At 39.8% G+C, this 18,282-nt stretch overlaps 1 protein-coding gene across 1 annotated transcript in view; it reads left to right on the forward strand.

Annotated features, from left to right (window-relative positions):
• Window positions 1-18,282, forward strand: part of PIGU (phosphatidylinositol glycan anchor biosynthesis class U) — a 111,143-nt gene that overhangs the window by 85,499 nt on the left and 7,362 nt on the right. The window contains exons 9-11 of the mRNA XM_027867090.1: window positions 1,756-1,899; window positions 5,089-5,213; window positions 12,574-12,716. Of these exons, the coding sequence (XP_027722891.1) occupies window positions 1,756-1,899; window positions 5,089-5,213; window positions 12,574-12,716 (412 nt within the window). The remainder of the gene's footprint in view (window positions 1-1,755; window positions 1,900-5,088; window positions 5,214-12,573; window positions 12,717-18,282) is intronic.

The raw sequence follows: 18,282 nt of genomic DNA on the forward strand, positions 1-18,282 counted from the left end.
TTCAGCTTTCCAGCCTTAATTCATATTCTTTTTTCACTCTTTGTTCCACCCAAATTGGATTATTAGCTATTTCCTGAACTTATCATGGCATCTCCCATTGCTGTGTCTTTGCAAAAACTGCCTCTCATTCTCAAGAGTGTGCTTTTTCCTCTCTTATCCCTCCCAGAATTATTGACTTCGTTTAGAGACTTGGCCCCAGTTTAATTTTCATGGAGCCTTCCTTGATGAGCTCAGTTGGTAATGCTGTCTCCCTCTTAAATTTTCCATGTACAGTGCTTCCTTCTTCATATGTTGTATTCTCCAGTAGAATGTGACCTTCTTGAGGCCAGGGACTTTTCCATTTTGTCTTTGAATCCCCAGTGCCTGCTTAGTACAGTGCCTTGAACTGAATTGAATTGAATTGAATTATACCTACCAGCTTCCTGATAGAGTCTAGGATTTGCCCTTTGCCTGCTTAGACTCTTCCTTCCTTAATTTCTCTTTGAAGTACTTATATCCTTTAAAGAAAAACTTTGTTCTTCCTCATTTAAAATATAGATAGTTTCTCCAGGATTTTCCTTTCCTTTTCTAATAGAAAGACAATTCTGTACTTGGTATTTGTATACTTTAAAAGTCAAGGTCACATAGCTAGTAAGAACAAATAATTTTTTTAAAGAAATAAGTAAATAACTGACTTTTATTAGCACCTTAAAGTTTCAGAAATTAGTTTAAACTATTATCTCATTTGAGCCTTGCAACAACCCTAGGAGGTATGTCTTACAGATATTGCTATCTTTACTGATGAAGAATTTGATGATTAGGGACATTAAGTGACTTGCCCCTGGTCATACAAAAAGTAAACATTAGAGACAATATTCAAAAATGGGTCTTTCTTATCTATAAGTCCAGTTTTCCTTCCACCATACCATCCTGCTTCTCCCAGCAAAAACATTTACCATCAAAATCTTAATGATAATAATAATGATGATGATGCTAAAAAGAATAACAATAAATATCTATATTGTGTTTTACATTTTTCAGAACACTTTTATAAGTATTATTTCATTTGAATCTCATAACAACGTTTTTGGGAGGGAAGGCAATTATTACTATTTCCCCTTTTACAGATGAGGCTCATAGAGACTAAGTGATTTGCTGAAGGTCACATAGCTAGTGAAAATCAGAGCTAGGATTTTATCCCAGTTCTTCTGATTCCAAATATTATATTCTATCCATTGAGTTAATATTATTGCACTCTTATAAGCTTCCCTCTCTACCTTGTATTTTTAAAGTTTAGGCCTTCTAGTACTGCCTTCTCTGACCAAATTCTTTTTTTCCTAGCATTTTTGGTAACTTTTATTTTATTTTATTTTTTTTTTCAATTAACCAGCATTTACTTTCTCTTCTTCCTACTACTCCCTCCTCCAGAAAAAAAAGAAAAACAAAGACAAAACCCTTGTAACAAATATGGATAATCAAGCAAAACAAATGCCTTCATTGGTCACGTCAAAAAAAGATGTGCCTCATTCTTTACCCTATATCTGTCACCTTGCGCTCTGTTAGGAGATGGGAAGCTTGTTTTAATATTAGCCCTTTGAAATGGTGGTTGGTCATTGCATTGATTTTAGTTTTTAAGTGATGCTCAAATTCTATGGGAAAACAAGCTACAGCTGACCACACACACACACACACACACACACACACACACACACACACACACACATACATACATATACATATAATGTTTAACTTTTCTTTCTCTTGTAAAAATTACAGGCTTTCTGTTCCTGATCTCACTCCAAACATCGGTCTCTTCTGGTACTTCTTTGCAGAGATGTTTGAACACTTCAGCCTCTTCTTTGTCTGCGTGTTTCAGATCAATGTCTTCTTCTACACCATTCCCTTAGCAGTGAAGTTGAAGTAAGTGGTTTTGAATAATTGCCTTTTTATCCACATATGTTTTTGGGGTTTCTCTGCTGCTCTGACACTGCAAGTTTGATAGTAGCAGATTGAACTGTGGCTTAATAGTTAGGTTTTTATAAACTTGGCCTGGGGAACCTTCTATCCTAATAGCATTAGAAAAAGATCTGCCCAGTCTTACAATTTATTTATTAAACACCTCCTTTAATAACAAAGATAACAACTCCCATTTCTGTAGAGCTTTAAGTTTTATAGAGTGATTTCCCTTCAGCAATACTGTGAAGTAGGTAATTATCCTCGTTTTCAGATAAGGAAACTGATAGTCAGAGAAGTGATGTTTCTCAGAGGAGTTAAGTGATCTGCCATACATACAAGTGTATGACTTGTATCATATAACCAATGAGTGGCAGAGCCAGGACTCGAAACTCCTGGATCACCTGATTCTCAGTTCAGACTCTTTCTACCATCCTACCTTTCCTTTTAGCATGTACAGAACACCATATATGTAACACAGTGACAGAGAATCCGTAACCAGAACAAGCCAGATGGATGAAGGAAATGACTTTCTGAAACATAGACATTTTCCAACAGATAGTTTCTTTGTGATGTTTGCCTGAGAGCTGTGCTGTCACCATCCATAATGCACAGGAAACTAAGGGGCATTAGTAGAAAAGCTTGCCATCAGTAGCCTTGTTCTGGCCTGACATTCCCTGCCAAAGTATTTGTATTTGTGAGATTCCCTGTTGCCATGTTACTGTGTAAAAGACACGGACTGTGACAATGGAAAGGAATATTATAGAGGCCAAAATAATCTTTCCATTTGGTTTAGGTCACATTTTGCCTTATGTGAAAATTCCCAAGCTTCCATGTGTGCCTGAGGAGGAAAAAGCCTCCTTTGTCTCATCTGTCTGTTAGATCGTATTACCTCAGGGATCTCCTAGGGACCTAGCCCTTTCAAAAATGCTAAAAATACATTACGGTAATTTCCTATGAAGATTCTTATGAGTCTTGCTTCCTGGACAAGAAGACAGACACAGTTAAGTTTCCCTTAAATCACCCAATACAACCAGCAGGCATTAAGACTCTCTGAAGACCTGGCTCCCTATTCAGACTTCAATTTTCATTTGGCTGAGCACAGTGGGTGGGTTTCCATTTAGGGAAACAGTTTGCATAGTGTTTTATATTACTGTGACTTTGACCCAGGTCCTTAATAATTCCCCATTTATCGCATAGCAAATTAAGGAAAGAAATGGATCCAGTCTACTTTCTACCTCCTCAGCCCTTGCTGAAGTCAGATCTGCCTGGCTTGTGAGCAGCGGTAGGACTGAGGGGACCTTTCAGAGAATTGGGTGGGTGGCAGGTATGTTGGCCTTTCTCTCCTCTTTTTGTTAGGATAGTCCATGTGCTTTCCTGTCTTCTATGTGTGAATGCCTATAAAAATAGCTCGTGGTGAGGTGGTGACACAGTTATCATGTGACATTTCCTTGTCATTGGAGCCCCAGAGGTCACTTAGAATCATCTGACTTCTCCCAGCATCTTTACTCCCTTATACTGAGAAATCCATCCAGGCTTTCTCATCTGCATGAAAGAAGGCTCCAGGTGGCATACTAGATTTTTCTCTCACATTTTCTCCTGTTCCCTCCAGCATCTTACTCCCAAATTAATTTGTGGCCTGTCTGGTAGCAGTTCACATCTGGCAGTAGAGGTCTCAGTAGTAAGCTGGTTCAGAGGTTTTCAGAAACATTTCTGAGGCTATAGAATTGTTAACTTGTCACTACATTTTCACTGACCTTTCTTTAGAAATGCTTTGGCTTCTGAGGGTATCAGTTGCCTAAAGTAGGGATCTATAGTATATATGTTTTGTTGGTTTTTCATTTCTGAAAACGTTTTCTGGCTCCCACACGGTATTTCTCACAGGCTGTGGATCTGTGCTAATTTATTTATATTGTGCTAATTTATTCTACTGTTGGGTCAGTTGAATTTCAGAGAAAAGCTAATGTGTATTATGCTTCTTTTGTCCCCAGATGTAAGATTTAAACCCACTAAATGAGCTCCCAGTTTGACCTACTTTTTCATCACTTTGCTGACAAGGATTGATTATGTCCTACAGAACACCCTTATGAAACAGGTTGCTAGTAGTGCTATCCTTAACTGAGAAAGGGAAATCAGCCAAGGACAGTGATTTTTCCCAGGGTAGAACAGAGAAAGGAGCCTGAGAAAGAGGTTCCTTCTCATTGCCTTCACTCATTACTTTGGACAGCCACACAGAGTGATCTTTTTGCATTCTCTCATGGTTTTAGCCCTGAGGCGATGAAATGTGGTTATTGCCCTTTAAGGAACTTCATAGCTTCATATGGCTTACCGCCCTCTCTGAGAAGAGTAGCTCACATGGATGTACTAACAACAACTCACATTTCTGTAACATAAGATTTATAGCATACTTTCCCCATAGTCACCCTATGATATAAGTTTGGGGAACCACATGAGGTTCAGATGAGCTATGTAATCTGCCAAAGTCACACAGGTAGTAAATGTCAGTTCACTAACATTTATTAAGTGCCTATTATGGGCTAGGCCCTGTACATACAAAGAAGGTCGAGAGACAGTTCCTGTTCTCCAGGAGCTCAGGGTTGAATGGGGACAGGAGCCAGGACTACTGACTCCAAGACCAGGGCTCTTTTCACTCTGCCCCTCTGCAACTGAGGGTTCCTCCTTACCCTCTTTACTGCTGTAAGGAAAGGAGTTGGCTTTTATAAGCTCTGAATCCATGGGCTCAGCAGCCAGGGAATCTTCCTAGATGTCTTGATTGAACATTTATGGCCAGCAATAAAAAATGTTGACTTCATTTAGTTTCCTGTCTGCCTCCTAGGTGAGAAGGTAAGTTTAGAATCATTGTCTGTGATGACTGTTCAGGTTTCTATGGTTGTTTAAAAGAATTATAGTAACCACCCTTCCTGGGTACAGCTAACCTTGGGATGCCTCCTTTGTAGTGTTTGCTTTGTATGAGGGCTTTTTGGTTCACCTGGTACTGTGTGTTTAGACTGTTGGGCTTGGGGCCTTCCCATGCACTGGATGTTCTGCTGTCAGAAATCCATGGTGAAGTTTGTGAGGGTCATCAGGATTGGTTCCTTGGGGTCCTACTCATGTTAGATCCTAATTTATCTTCTCGGTTTATTCCCTTTATCTCAGGGATCATCCCATGTTCTTCATGTTCATCCAGATTGCCGTTATCTCGATTTTCAAGTCCTACCCCACAGTGGGGGATGTCGCCCTGTACTTGGCTTTTCTTCCAGTGTGGAGCCATCTCTACAGATGTAAGCACCTTCCTTTTTCCTTAACAGTCTGTTGGATTTATCTTTCTTAAATTCTACAGTAGAAGATTTATGTTCACCCTATTCTTTGATGAAAGGAGGAGGGTAGTGGTTACTGGGTTTAAGCTAGAAACTGCCCCATGAATGAAATGCCATAGAGAAACCGGAAAATGAGTCAGTATTTGCTTTGTGCCACATAGCTTTCTGGGTGCTCTGGGCACTGGTGATGGTAATGAGCAGGGTATTTGTTGTCATCATTGATGACATTTATGTTATATTTTACAGTTTGTGTATGCCTGCATATGTCAATCAATAAACATTTATTAAGTGCCTATTATGTACCAAGCTCTGTGCTAAGCACTGGGGATACAAAAAAGAGGCACACGACAATCCCTGCTCTCAAGGAGCTCACAGTGTTTCCTGCTGTCAATAGGAATGTATAATGACAGCTCCTGAGAGCTTGTTCAGATTTACAGAAGACTTTTCTCACGATAATCCTGTGAGGTCAATGATGTAAGTATTAGCCCCATTTTACAGATGTGGAAACTAAGGGACTATTGTCACATAGATAGTAAATGTCAGAGCCAGGGTTCAGGTATCCTGACTCTGATTACAGAACTCTTGCCACAAGGCAACCCCCTTCCCCACTTTCCATACTGCCTAAAGGAGCTAAAATGCCATTTCTGGAGATAAGATAAGAAAAATTAAATTAAATAGGGGACTATAGCCATGAGTAGTACTCCCTAACCATGAGGAAATGCCATTATGCCCAATGTACATGTCTACCAGAAATGTATTGTTTTCATTGGCTAGAAAGAATGAGGAAGAATGACCTCAATAAGGGGACACTCCAGCAGTTTAGTATTGGATTAGTGAATGGACCTTGGTTCTAGACCCAGTTCTTTCACTAACTTACTGTGTGTCCTGAGTAAGTCCCTTTACCTCTCTTACACCAAGTTTCCTCTAGAAAATAAGGCATTTGAACTAGTTGTTCTACTGGGGTCTTTCCAACTTTTAACCCCTTGTGGTGCTGTGATTTGTTTTAAAAGTAAAATGAGACAGCAGATTTTTGCAACCTCTGTGTAAAGCTCATTGCAGTGGATGAAGACAACTCTTTTGAGGATGTGTGTCTGTTGTTGTTTCATTCACCAACCTGCTGGGGCTTTGTGTGCCAAGCAGGAAGTGAAACTGAGGAGCTCCAAACATGAAACTGATTAATGTGACTCTGCCACCCAAACAGCAGGAAGAACAGTAAGTCAATAGTGTGAGTGGGTGCAGCATGTGCTCCTGCAGGGAATTGTATTCTGAGTTACCAAGCTGGATTTATGGCAGGAGTATTTGCTGCCCAGGCAGTTCCTCATCACCTCCCTGCAATTTCCTCATGGTTATCTGCAAGAGTCATCGAGAAGGTTTGGGACTGACCTGTGGCCCTTTAGTAGCCAGGTCATTTGGAGAGTGTGGGGATGACTGCAAAGACCAGAGGCTCCACTTGATCCTGCAGAACACAATTTGTGATGTGGATGAGGGGATTTGGTCCCATTCACCCTCCTTTTCTTATTTACCACCCAAAGTTGGATAAACATGTTGATTCTCGTGTTTAAACCAAAAAGGTCATAATAATCATTTTCTTTGCTTCTCTGGTCCACACCTTTGATTTTCATTCTTTTGCTTCCTGACCCTGATCCTCATTCCTCAGTTCATCTTATTAGTAGTAATAGTCATCCTCATAATAACAATAACAACAAAAGCATTTTACATTTATTCTCATAACACTTCTGTGAAACAGGTAGTGTATGTGTATGTTTTCCCCCATTTTACAGATGAGACCCCTGAGGCTTAGAGAGGAAAGTGAGTTTTCTAGTTACACAAGGCAGTGGTTGAGTTGGGACTCCAAGGTAGGTCTTCAGTGCTCTTTCTATAATAACACACTGCCTCTTGTATACATATGATGCATGTATAGTGCCCCATTGTACAAATTCATGGAGATATATGTATATCTTCCTTTATAGTTCAGAGTACTGTTGTGCCACATGGCATTCCCAAGGGCAGGGATTGAAGAGATGTTGGAATAAACACATTTTAAGATCTGAAAACTGATTAAAAACCAGATTCTGCTTTGTAGGGTGATGAGTCACATGAGAGTTGCTGGTGAGGTTTTTGGGAGCCCATATGATGCTAATGAACTATCTCACTGGCTTTCTGAGCTATATTTTGTTTTTGTTTTGTTTTGTTTTAGTTGGGACTGACAGTGATTGTGAGCTTCTCAGCACCAGGGGCTGTGAAGACAGTTGCTTGGAATGTTATGTTTGTGACATCACCACATGACCCATTCAGCCAGTGACTTCTTTGTGTTTTGAGACATTAGATTTTGGCCCTGTAGTTCTATGGTTAGAAGTTGCTAGAAGTCTTTAAGCCAGTGGCATAAACCTGAAACTGAGGAGTAGTTTTAAATTTTGTTTTAAAAAACAACCTTTAGTATTTACTTTTTCCTCCTAAGAATTGGAAGGGTCTTAAGAGATCACTTAGACCAGCTCCTACCTGAAGCATGAATTCCTTCTATAGCATCCCCTATAAATGTCTATGCTGCTGCTACTTAAACACCTCCAGTGAAAGGCATCAGCTCTGATTATTAGGCAATTCTTTATATTCAGCCCAAATTGGTCTCTTTGTAACTTCCACCCATTGGTCGGGTTCAAGTTAACTCTTCGTGACAACTCTTAAAATTCTTTTTTTTTTAACTTTGAAATTACAGGTTTGTTTTTGGTGCTGTACTTTTTTTTTTGCAGTATTTTTTTTTATTAATTTATTTTGAGTTTTATCAGCAATCACTTCCATAAACTTTTGAGTTTTAAATTTTTCTTCTCCCTTCCAACCTCCCTCCCCAAGACAGCATGCAATCTTATATAGACTGTACATATACATTCCTATTAAACATATTTTCACATTAGTCATGTTGTAAGGAAGAATTGGAACCAATAGGAGGAACCACAAGAAAGAGGAAACAAAACACAACAGAAGAAAAAAAAAAGAGCAAATAGTATGCATTCAAACTCCATAGTTCTTTCTTTGGATATGAATAGCATTTTCTATCATGAGACTTTAAAAATTCTTTAAAATGGAAGGTCAGACAGGGCTTGAGAAATTTCTACCAAGTAATGACCCTGTGTAAATGCAGGTAGATGATTAAAGCATAAAAGGCTAATGAAGGGAAGGCTTGCTGCCCTGTCTTAAAATTTGACTGAAAGATTTGATTGTTGGCACTGATCAGGGTAGCTGGGTTTTTCAGGACATGTATAGAGTTGGAGAGAAAGTGTCTTTTTATTCTGACCATAACAAACACTAAATAAAATGAGCTTTTCCATAAATAAAGTAAAACAGAAAAAGAGGGTTGTGCATAGAACTGTGAGATACAGCTTGCTTTTCCTTTGAAGTATATAATAAATTCAACATGTAATTTTCAAAGCTATCCATCTTCCCTGTTTCCTTTAGGCCTACCTGATGTCCTTTTCTATGTAATTCTCTTAATTTTTCAGTGATCCTTCCTTCCTTTCTCCCTCCTTGTCTTTCTTTGTTTCCTTTTCTTTCTTTTTTTGGGGGAGAGGCAACCCATATCTTTTTACTCACCTCTCCCTTCTAATTCTACATGCCATTGAAAAAAAAAAAAAGTAAAAGCTAAACCTTTGTAACAAGTATACACGGTCAAACAAAATAAATTCCTACTTTGGCCATGTTAGAAAATATATCCCTTTTCTGCATCTGAAGTCCCTGAAGGCTTACTGCATTTTGCCCACCTCTTTTCTGCCCAGAACACTTTGTTGAATTTTCACCCTTTTAGTTTTCATTGGTGCCATCTAATGGTTGGAATGTGCTGTGTCCTGTACACTTCACCTTCAACTTCTGACCTGGAGCTCTTGGCCCTCTGGTGCTTCTTGATTATCAAGATCCAGGGGGAAAGTTTTTTTTTTTTAAAGGCAAAAATATCTTCCAATTAATTAGTCAACAAATACACAATAGCAATAACAGCTGAGACTTTTGTAGTGCTTTAAAGGTTACAAAGCACTTTCCCTACGATCACCCTAAGAAGTAGGCTTTATTGGTATTATTATCCCAGATGGAAAAACTGAACCAAAGGTTTAAATGACTTGTCCCTGGTTGCACAGCTAGTAAATGTTGAGCCAGGACTTGAGCCCTCATCACCTGTCTCCTTGTGGCCTGCAGAGTAAAGTCCAGATGTCTTGGTCTGGCATTTAAGGCCTTTTATGATTTGGCCCTCCATCTATCCAATTCAGTGAACATTTATCTCCATTGTTATGGATTTAGTTGTATAAACGACCTTAGATATCATATAGTTCAACCCCTTCATTTAAAAAAAATTCTTCTGACTTAACACTAAATAAAATGAACATTTGAGCATATAAAGTAGACCACATAATGAAGATTATGCCCAATAGTGCAAATCTGTTAAGAGATTTGTATAATATAAATTTGTGTATGAAAATTCTTCCTTTTCAGTGTATAATAAATCATCTGTTACTTTCAAAGCTGTCCTATTAATGTGTTTTCTTCTGAACTTCCTTCTCTTCATTTCTATGCATTTTTTAAAAAAAATGCTTCAGTGACTTGCTTTTCTTTTTCTCTCTCCCTGTCTTTCTCTTTCTTTTTGTTTCTTTTTCTTTTCCTCTTCCTCTCTTTCTGACTCTCTTCCTTCCTCTCCTTCCTTCCTTCTTCCTCCTTTCTTCCTCCCTCTTTACCTCCTCCCTTCCCTCTCACCTTTACCTTTGCAAAGGTAAGCAAACACTGGTGGCCAGAAGGGTTGGCACCTTGCTAAGAGTCTTGGGATGGCTTTTTTTTGTATTTTGTTGATAAGTTACTCATGGGTTGATGGCCCCAGAAGTCTGGAGTGTCTGGTGTCAACATGGCCTTCCTGAACCAAGCTTATTGCACTTCAGAATCCTTAATTTCCTGTGTCTTTAATGGGGCCTTCCTTTAATTCTTAAAGAGATTCTGTGAGGGCATTGTATCCCATTTATAAAACATATCCCATCTCCCCCCTTGCAAAGAATGAGAATTTAACCCTATAAAAATATCTTTTTCCCCCCAGAAAGCTATGATAAAGTATCATATTGGCAACAGTCTCCAAACTCCTGGGTCACTGCCACCCAGATCCAACAAGCAATCCCAGGGCTCTTAGCAAGATGCCAAGCCTTCTAGTTACCAATGTGTGTTTAACTTTGCAAGAGAAGTGACTTCTTTTTGGCACCAGGAATATATAAAGGGAACAGAACATTTCTAAAGTCTTATTGATAGCTCTGGGCACCTGGGGCTGTGAAGATAAGTTATTTCAGACACTTAAGGAGGGCAGGCAGTAAGCTGCTTGTCAGTAATTCATCCTTGATGCCCAGCATAGGCAGGCCGAGAAGGAAGACTAGGCAAGAACAGCAAAGTCATTTGTTGCTTGTCCATGAGAGACACTAGCAGGAGATACAGGTCACTCAGCTGAGATTTGGGAATCCTGTGGTGGAGAGAAAGACTCCCCTCAACTCATACCACATGATATAAGCAGCTCCTGCCCAAGTTAGCCAGGGATTGTGTTTTGCCCCAGTGAGTGCTTCATTCTTTCTTAGGATTCGTTTGGGTGCTATTTATGTATCTGGCTGTCCCAAAGAGAGGGTTGAATTACCAACTAAGAAGGAATAAGGAATTCTTCAGAGGAGGGTGGGCCTGGGTCATAGAATTATTCAATAAAAATTTATTAAGCACTTAGGATACAAAGAGTCAAAAGACAGTCCCTGCCCTAAGGGAACTTATGAGGGAATTAGTATTTTTTTTAGTGGAAAAGGAGACCATGACTTTTAGCCTACCAAAACTATTGAAAGAAAAATTATTCCTGCATTACCATTGTTGGGGGTGAGGGGTGATCCTTACTGAACATCATGTTTTGGTATGCTTAGGGTCTCAGGAATTATTCTTTTTGATATGAAATCATAGGACAATAGGAAAGGACCTTTGAGTCCAAACTTCTGTCTGAAGTTGGATTATTAGATGATGAAATTATCCTTTTTAGAGTAACTGTCTTATGTCATCCAGCCTCTGTTTAAACACTTTCTAGTGGCTGAGAACTCACTCATTCACTATGTGACCTATTCTAATTTTGAGCAGTTCTAAATCTTGCTAAGTATTCTAAATTACATCACTCAGTTCTCATTTAACATTATAGTCCGGTTTGTGATCTTAGACATGCTCCAGCTTATGAATGTCCTTCCTAAGATTTAGACCTAGAACTGATAAAATCATCTAGATATGGTCTGATCTTCCTTACTCTGGGGAGTAGATTTCTATTAAGTGTACTCTGTCCATAGTAATTGTTTCCTTAGCCAGCTTTTGCTTTAGTGACTGGACTTATACCTGGACTTCAGTAAATCTACCTGCCTGGAACAGAGCAAGACACCAGCTTGGAAAGCTATTGACAAACAATGGTATCTGTGAGAGAGGTTTGTCGTTTGTGATATATGAGGTAGCACATGTTTGTTTTCTCCACTCTTCCTCTAAAGAACAGGCAAATTCTAGTGAGCAATTTGGAACTATGCCCGAAGGGCTGTAAAACCATGCATACCCTTTGACCCAGCAATATCATTACTAGGTCTGTATCCCAAAGAGATGAAAAACAGAAAGGAAAAAGATCTATGTGTACAAAAATATTTATAGCAGCTCTTTTTGTGATTGCTAAGAATTGGAAACTGAAGGGATGCCCATCAATTGGGGAACAGCTGAACAAGTTGTTGTATATGATTGTGATGGAATATTATTGTGCTTTAAGAAATGATGAGCAGGATGCTCTCAGAAAAACATGGAAAGACTTAAATTAACTGATGCAAAGTGAGATGAGCAGAACCAGGAGAACATTGTACACAGTTATAGCAATATTATATGATGATCTCCTATGGATAACTTAGCTGTTCTCAGCAGTATAATGATCTAAGATAATTCTGTAGGTCTTATGATGAAAGATACCATCCATCTCCAGAGAAATGACTGGTAGAGCCTGAATGCAGATCAAAGTTACTTTTTCTTTCCTTTTTAATTTTTCTTGTCTTTTTGTCTGTTTTCTTTCGCAGAACATGACTTCTGTGGAAATTTGTGTTTAGTGTGACTACACATGTGTAAACTGTGTCAAATTGCTTGTCTTCTCAATGGGGTGGGGAGGGGAGGGAGGGAGAGCATTTGGAATTAGAAATTTTGGGGAAAAAAGAGTGTTAAAATTGTTTTTACATGTAATTGGGAAAAATAAAATATTAGACAAGAAAAAAAATAAGCAGGAAATGTGTTGCTTGACTCTAAATCTTAGTGTTGTCTGTTTTCGCAGTCCTTCGGAACATCCTCTTCCTCTCCTGTGTGATGATTGTCTGCTCCCTGCTTTTTCCAGTTTTATGGCATCTTTGGATTTATGCAGGGAGTGCTAACTCCAATTTCTATTATGCCATCACGCTGACATTCAATGTTGGGCAGGTGAGTCATGGCGAGGAAAAAGGTATTGGGGAATAGCATATGGTGGCCTTTTACCTACTGGGAAAACCTACAACTTTAGCTCCATGCAGTCCTCTTGCACTGTTGCAGGACACTTTGGATTGCTATGCCCTATATTCATCACGTGGAGCTTCCCTCGTCAGGTTTTGTTTTGCATTTCAAGGTCTTCACGATAACCAGTCGGGCCATTTAAATAGCCAGTTATCCTAGCCTAGGCATTTCCTGTGGATTAATAACTGACTAGGGGTATGGGTGGCTGGAGTCACTGACTATAGTCATTGGGTTATATCCTGAAAGAGGAAGGGGGACTAAGGCCTTTTTAGTGAATGGTAGAACTAGTATTATTGCTTGCTATAGGTATTTATGGAAAATTATCATCTGGCACTTACATTTATGTTAGGATACCAAACACTGGGTGTGCATTTGAGAAGAGGAAGGGTGATTTCAAGCCTGAAGTCTAGTGGGATTTAGAGAGTATACTCCAGTATCTTTACCAAGAAAACCCCTAATGGGGTCACAAAAGAGTCAGATATGACTGAAAAAACTGAACAACAACAACAACAACAAAGTATTTCTTTCTTTGATATTCTATTTCTTTGGTATCAGACACCCCTTAGACTCTCTTTGCTTTATCTCCCCAACAAAGAAATGTCTAGATTTCTCCTTATTCTTCCTCAGCTATTAGCATTGTATCTCTGGGATGTAGGAACACTAGTTTGTTTTTTGGGGTTTTTTTTGTTGTTGTTTGTTTTTTTTTTTACTATTAGTTTGGTTCTTTCTGAAAGGGAGATACTCTTTCTTGCTGGGAGCCTACTTGTCTGACCCTTTGTTAACAGTTGCTTGAGCTTGAGGACTTTATCTGGTACTGGCTGTGAGTCAATCCTGTGGCTTACCAGTAATCCAGTTATTTTCTACAAGCTAGCATGGCTCCCAACAGTGAAGTTGGGAATTCGGTTGAAGTGGGAAATAGTGAGGACAGTGGCAGAGGTTGAGAAAGAGATGGAGGGGGAAACAGCTAGGTGGCACAGTAGACAAGAGCACAGGCCCTGGATTCAGAAGGACCTGAGTTCAAATCTGGCCTTAGGCACTTAACACTTAGTAGCTGTGTGACCCTAGGCAAGTCACAAGTCATTGCCTAGTCCAAAAAAAAAAAAAGAGAGAGAGAGAGATGGGGGAAATAAAGGCTAAGGGAAATGACCCAAACCATTTAGTCAGTGACACCCTTACCTTCAAGTTTCAGGCCCCCCCCTTTCTCTACATAGAGGTTGCCTCCTTTGTACCTTGAAGCATCAATTCAGAATTTCTTCAGAATTCCTTAGAGTAGCTAACTTTGTTTAGCATATTCGCTCAAACCAAATCTAGATTAGTGAGTATTTTACTGTGTGCAGGACTTAGTGCTAGGGAATGTGGGTAATTTAGAGGAACAAGACAAATATGGTCCCTCCCTTTAGTCTAATTAGGAACACCATGCATAAACACTTGGAAATCTAAATATTAACAAAAATGTAAATGACAGCTTAGGGCAACAATAGAAGAGATGCCACAAGGTCATACACAAGTAAGTGCTATTGGAGTTACGTTGATGGGAATTGCTGTAGAGAGGCAGAGGAGGGAAAATGCAGTGTGCTAGCAACATTGGGAGAGTCTTCATGGAGGAGGTGTACTTTCCATTTGACTAACTGGACATTGTGATCCAAAACAGAGCTCCTGCTCGCATCCACTCTGAATGCCGTTGCTTGCAGTTTCTTGCCTGCTCTCCTTGGGAGAAGTTCTTTTCGTTCCACAAATCTCAGTTGAGAATAAGACTGTTTCACACTCAACTCACTCTGTTCACGATTATTGAGCCTTCAGATTCCCTCACACCCATCAGGGCCAGTTTTCAAGGGTCTCAGGAACATACATATATATATCCCTAGTAAAGCAGGGCATGAAGATGTTAAACATGGTCATGTCCTCCTGATGAATGTATGTACAAGCCCAGGGTACGACTCAGTATTCTGACTTCACCTCAAGGTATCTGAAAGCAGTTTCATAATTCTGGAAATAGGTGGCTGGTAAGGAGAAGGGATTGCTCTTTCTGAAAAGAGGCAATGGCTGGATCCACTTCTGCATTCCTTGTGTTCATTGGCAAAGAAGGACCTTTTCAGTAGAGTCCTCAAATGGGTTCATTTTCTTTGCACTTCAGAGATTCAGCTGCTGCTTGGCCATACTGCCTGTAGGGGCCTTGCTGTCAGTGTGACAGAGAATAGGATTTGAGGCCCAGATGAAAAGAACCACGTCTGTTGGGACAGGCATGCTGTTCAGTGTTTCTTGTCCTGGATCCTTGTATAATAATGTCTCATTATCATCATCATAATGGTAGGGTCAGTAGTCAATAAGCACCAACTGTGTGATGAGCACTGTGTCATAGGGATGCCAGGAAAAAAAAAAGGCAAAAGACAGTCCCCTGCCCTCAAGGAGCTCACATTCTAATGGGCAAGACAGTGAGCGAACAGATATGTACAACAAGCTATATACAGGAGAAATAGGAAACAGTTAATAGAGGGAAAGCACTGGAATTAAGAGGGGTTGGGAAAGGCTTCCTGTTAGTGTAGATTTGAAGGAACTCAGGGGAAGCCATTAGGTGGAGATGAGGGAGAACATTCCAAGCATGGAGGATAGCTAGAGAAAATGTCTGGAGCCAAAAGATGGATCGTCTTGCTCATGGAACAAGGAGGCCAGTGTCACTTGATCTTAGAGTATGTGGTGGGGAGTGAGGTGTGAGAAGGCTGGGAAAGTGTACGTGTGGGTTAGGCTAGATTATGAAGGGCTTTGAACAACAAAACAAAGGATTTTTATTTTATCCCAGAGATGATAGGGAGCCATTGTAGTTTAATAAGAATGGGGTGCGATGTGGTCATTTTAGGAAAATCGCTTTGGTGGGTGAATGGAGGACAGAGTGGAGTGGGAAGAGACTTAAGGCAGGCAGACCTAGCAGCAGGCAGGAGGGGGTGAGGGCCTGCGCCAGAGTGATGGCAGTGTCAGAGGAGACAAGGGGGCATATTTGAGAGATGATACAAAGGTGAAATCGACAGGCCTTGGCAACAGATTGGATGTAGGGAGGTGAGAGCTAGTGGAATTGAGGATGACATCTAGGTTGTGAGTCTGGGGGTTTAGGAGGATGTTGGTACCCTCAACAGTAATAGGGAAGTTTGGAAAGTTGAGGAGGGAGGGTTTAGGGGCAGAGATAATGAGTTAAGTTTTGGACATGTTGAGTTTAAGATGCCTACTGGACATTCAATTCAAGATGTCTGAAACACACTTGGAGATACGAGACTGGAAGTCAGCAGAGAGGTTAGTGCCAGAAACATAGACGTGAGAGCAATCAGCATAGAGATAATAATTAAATTCATAGGAGCTGATGAAATCACCAAGTAGCATAGAGGAAGAAAAGAATAGGACTCAGGACAGATACCTGTGGGACATCTATGGTTAGAGGAAAATATCTGGATGAGGATTTAGTATGGGAGACTGAGAAGGAGAACAAGGAAAGTGCTTGCTTAATGATTATGTAATATGAGTTATTTATGTCATCTCAAACTCATGTAGCGCTTTTTGTACATGTACATTATTTCATTTGAGTTTCCCAACAGCTCTGTGAGGCAGGTAGTATAACTATTATTATTCCTGTGTAACCATGTGGAGTATTTGTTATGTGCTGTGTGCAGCGTGGTTAACTGAACAAACATACCAACTTTAGCTCTCACTGCTACTGGCTTGTTTCCATATTGTTTTCTTCCAGGTTCAAAACAGTCTAGCTTGGATGAATTTTTCAGGAATAATTATAATTCCTGAAATTATCTTTCTGATTAACCACCCTTCCTCCCCCTACCCAATCCCTCAGGCTGAACTAAAAATCAACTCTTCCTTTAGGGTTAACTTCCTTTCTCTTAATCCCAAACTGAATACTTGTAAATTTGGAAAAGCCCATAACCTTAAAAGCAGTTTCAGATAGCATAGGAATGTAAGTAAACATTTAACTGTATAGGGTCTGTGTGGTGTGCCTGCATGCTATGTGTGTGTGTGTGTGTGTGTGTGAGTGAGAGAGAGAGACAGAAAGAGAGAAAGAGAATTTTCCCTCTCCACTCCTCACCCACCCTTTCCTTCTAGTTGGAGGTTAAACAGAAAATAAATTGGTCAGTTAGAGGGGGAACTAGGATTTCTTTCCAGGCAGCACTTATGGAAACAAAGGGGAAGACAGGACCTATGTACCAGATTTAGTGATGTTACCGACCAGTCTGCTCCTCCCTGCCTGTGTGCGTCTCTCCCTGACTTTGTTCATGCTTTGCTGTCTTCTTTCTTTGCTTTGAGAGACCAACAATCCTCCTCCTTCTTTGTCCTTCTGATAGGCCTCTCTGAATCTTGGTCTTGTGGCTTCTCAGCATCTCCCAGAAAGAAGTTCCATGTCAAAAGGCCTCAGAAATTTGGGGAACTATGGATAATACCTGGGAGTTAACATTCTCACACCATTAAGTTTCCATGGCAAAGGTCCTTGGGATCATAGGATGAGGGTTACATATATTTTACAGATGAAAAAATCTGAAAGACTTAGAAAGGATAAGTGACTTGCCAAAGGTGGCATAGCTAATCAATGTTATAGCCAAAACTCGAATCCAGTTATCTTAATCCCAGATCCAGGGTTCTTTCCATTGTACTGTGCTGCTGCAGGTTTAACTTCGCTCATCCTCAAAGCTCTTCAGCCCAACAGATATACTGGTGAACTTAACAATGTGTATATCTTTGTAACATTCTATAGCCAGAAATCCTGGACAACTTTCTACTTATCCTATATTTTGCTGCTGACTTTCTTTAACAGGCTCTGATCTCTTAAAATCTTTTAAAAACCAAAACATTTTCATTCTACCCAGTTGATACCATGTTCAAAGCCATACATGAATAGACATCTGGTTCTTCCTAACTTGTATTTCACATACCTTTAGAAGTGAACTTCTATATGAGAATATGAGGAATTGTGGATTCTGTTTACACAAAACTTTATTTAACAACCTCCCAGATTTGATTGTTTCATTTAGACCAATGGGAGAAATTGGTTTAATATAGTAATATACATTAGATCAGATAATCATAAAATCCCAGAGCTGGAAGATACCTGAGAGGTCGTCTAGTCTTATCCTTTATCCAATAAAAGTATCCCCTTAGCATTTCTGTTAAGTGCACATCCAGTCCCCTCCTTCTCCTTCCCATTCCCTCAGTGCAACCCATTCCATGGTTGGTTAGCTCTGATTTGGAAGATCTTTGTAATTACTTAAAATCTGCATCTTCTATTTTCCACCCATTGGTTCTGTACTCTGGACATAAGGCCTCTAATTTCTCTTCAACATGACTGTGCTTTTGATATTTGAAGACTACTAGTGACCCTCTCACCATCTTCCCCCACTCTCCAAGTCTCTTTTCTAGGCTGAGCATTTATTCTGGAATACATTTTTCTTTCTTTCTTTCTCTCTTTCTTTCTTTCTTTCTTTCTTTCTTTCTTTCTTTCTTTCTTTCT

The sequence above is a fragment of the Vombatus ursinus genome, unplaced genomic scaffold (assembly GCF_900497805.2).
Source record: "Vombatus ursinus unplaced genomic scaffold, bare-nosed wombat genome assembly UNPS02014785.1, whole genome shotgun sequence".
Classification (NCBI taxonomy): domain Eukaryota; kingdom Metazoa; phylum Chordata; class Mammalia; order Diprotodontia; family Vombatidae; genus Vombatus; species Vombatus ursinus.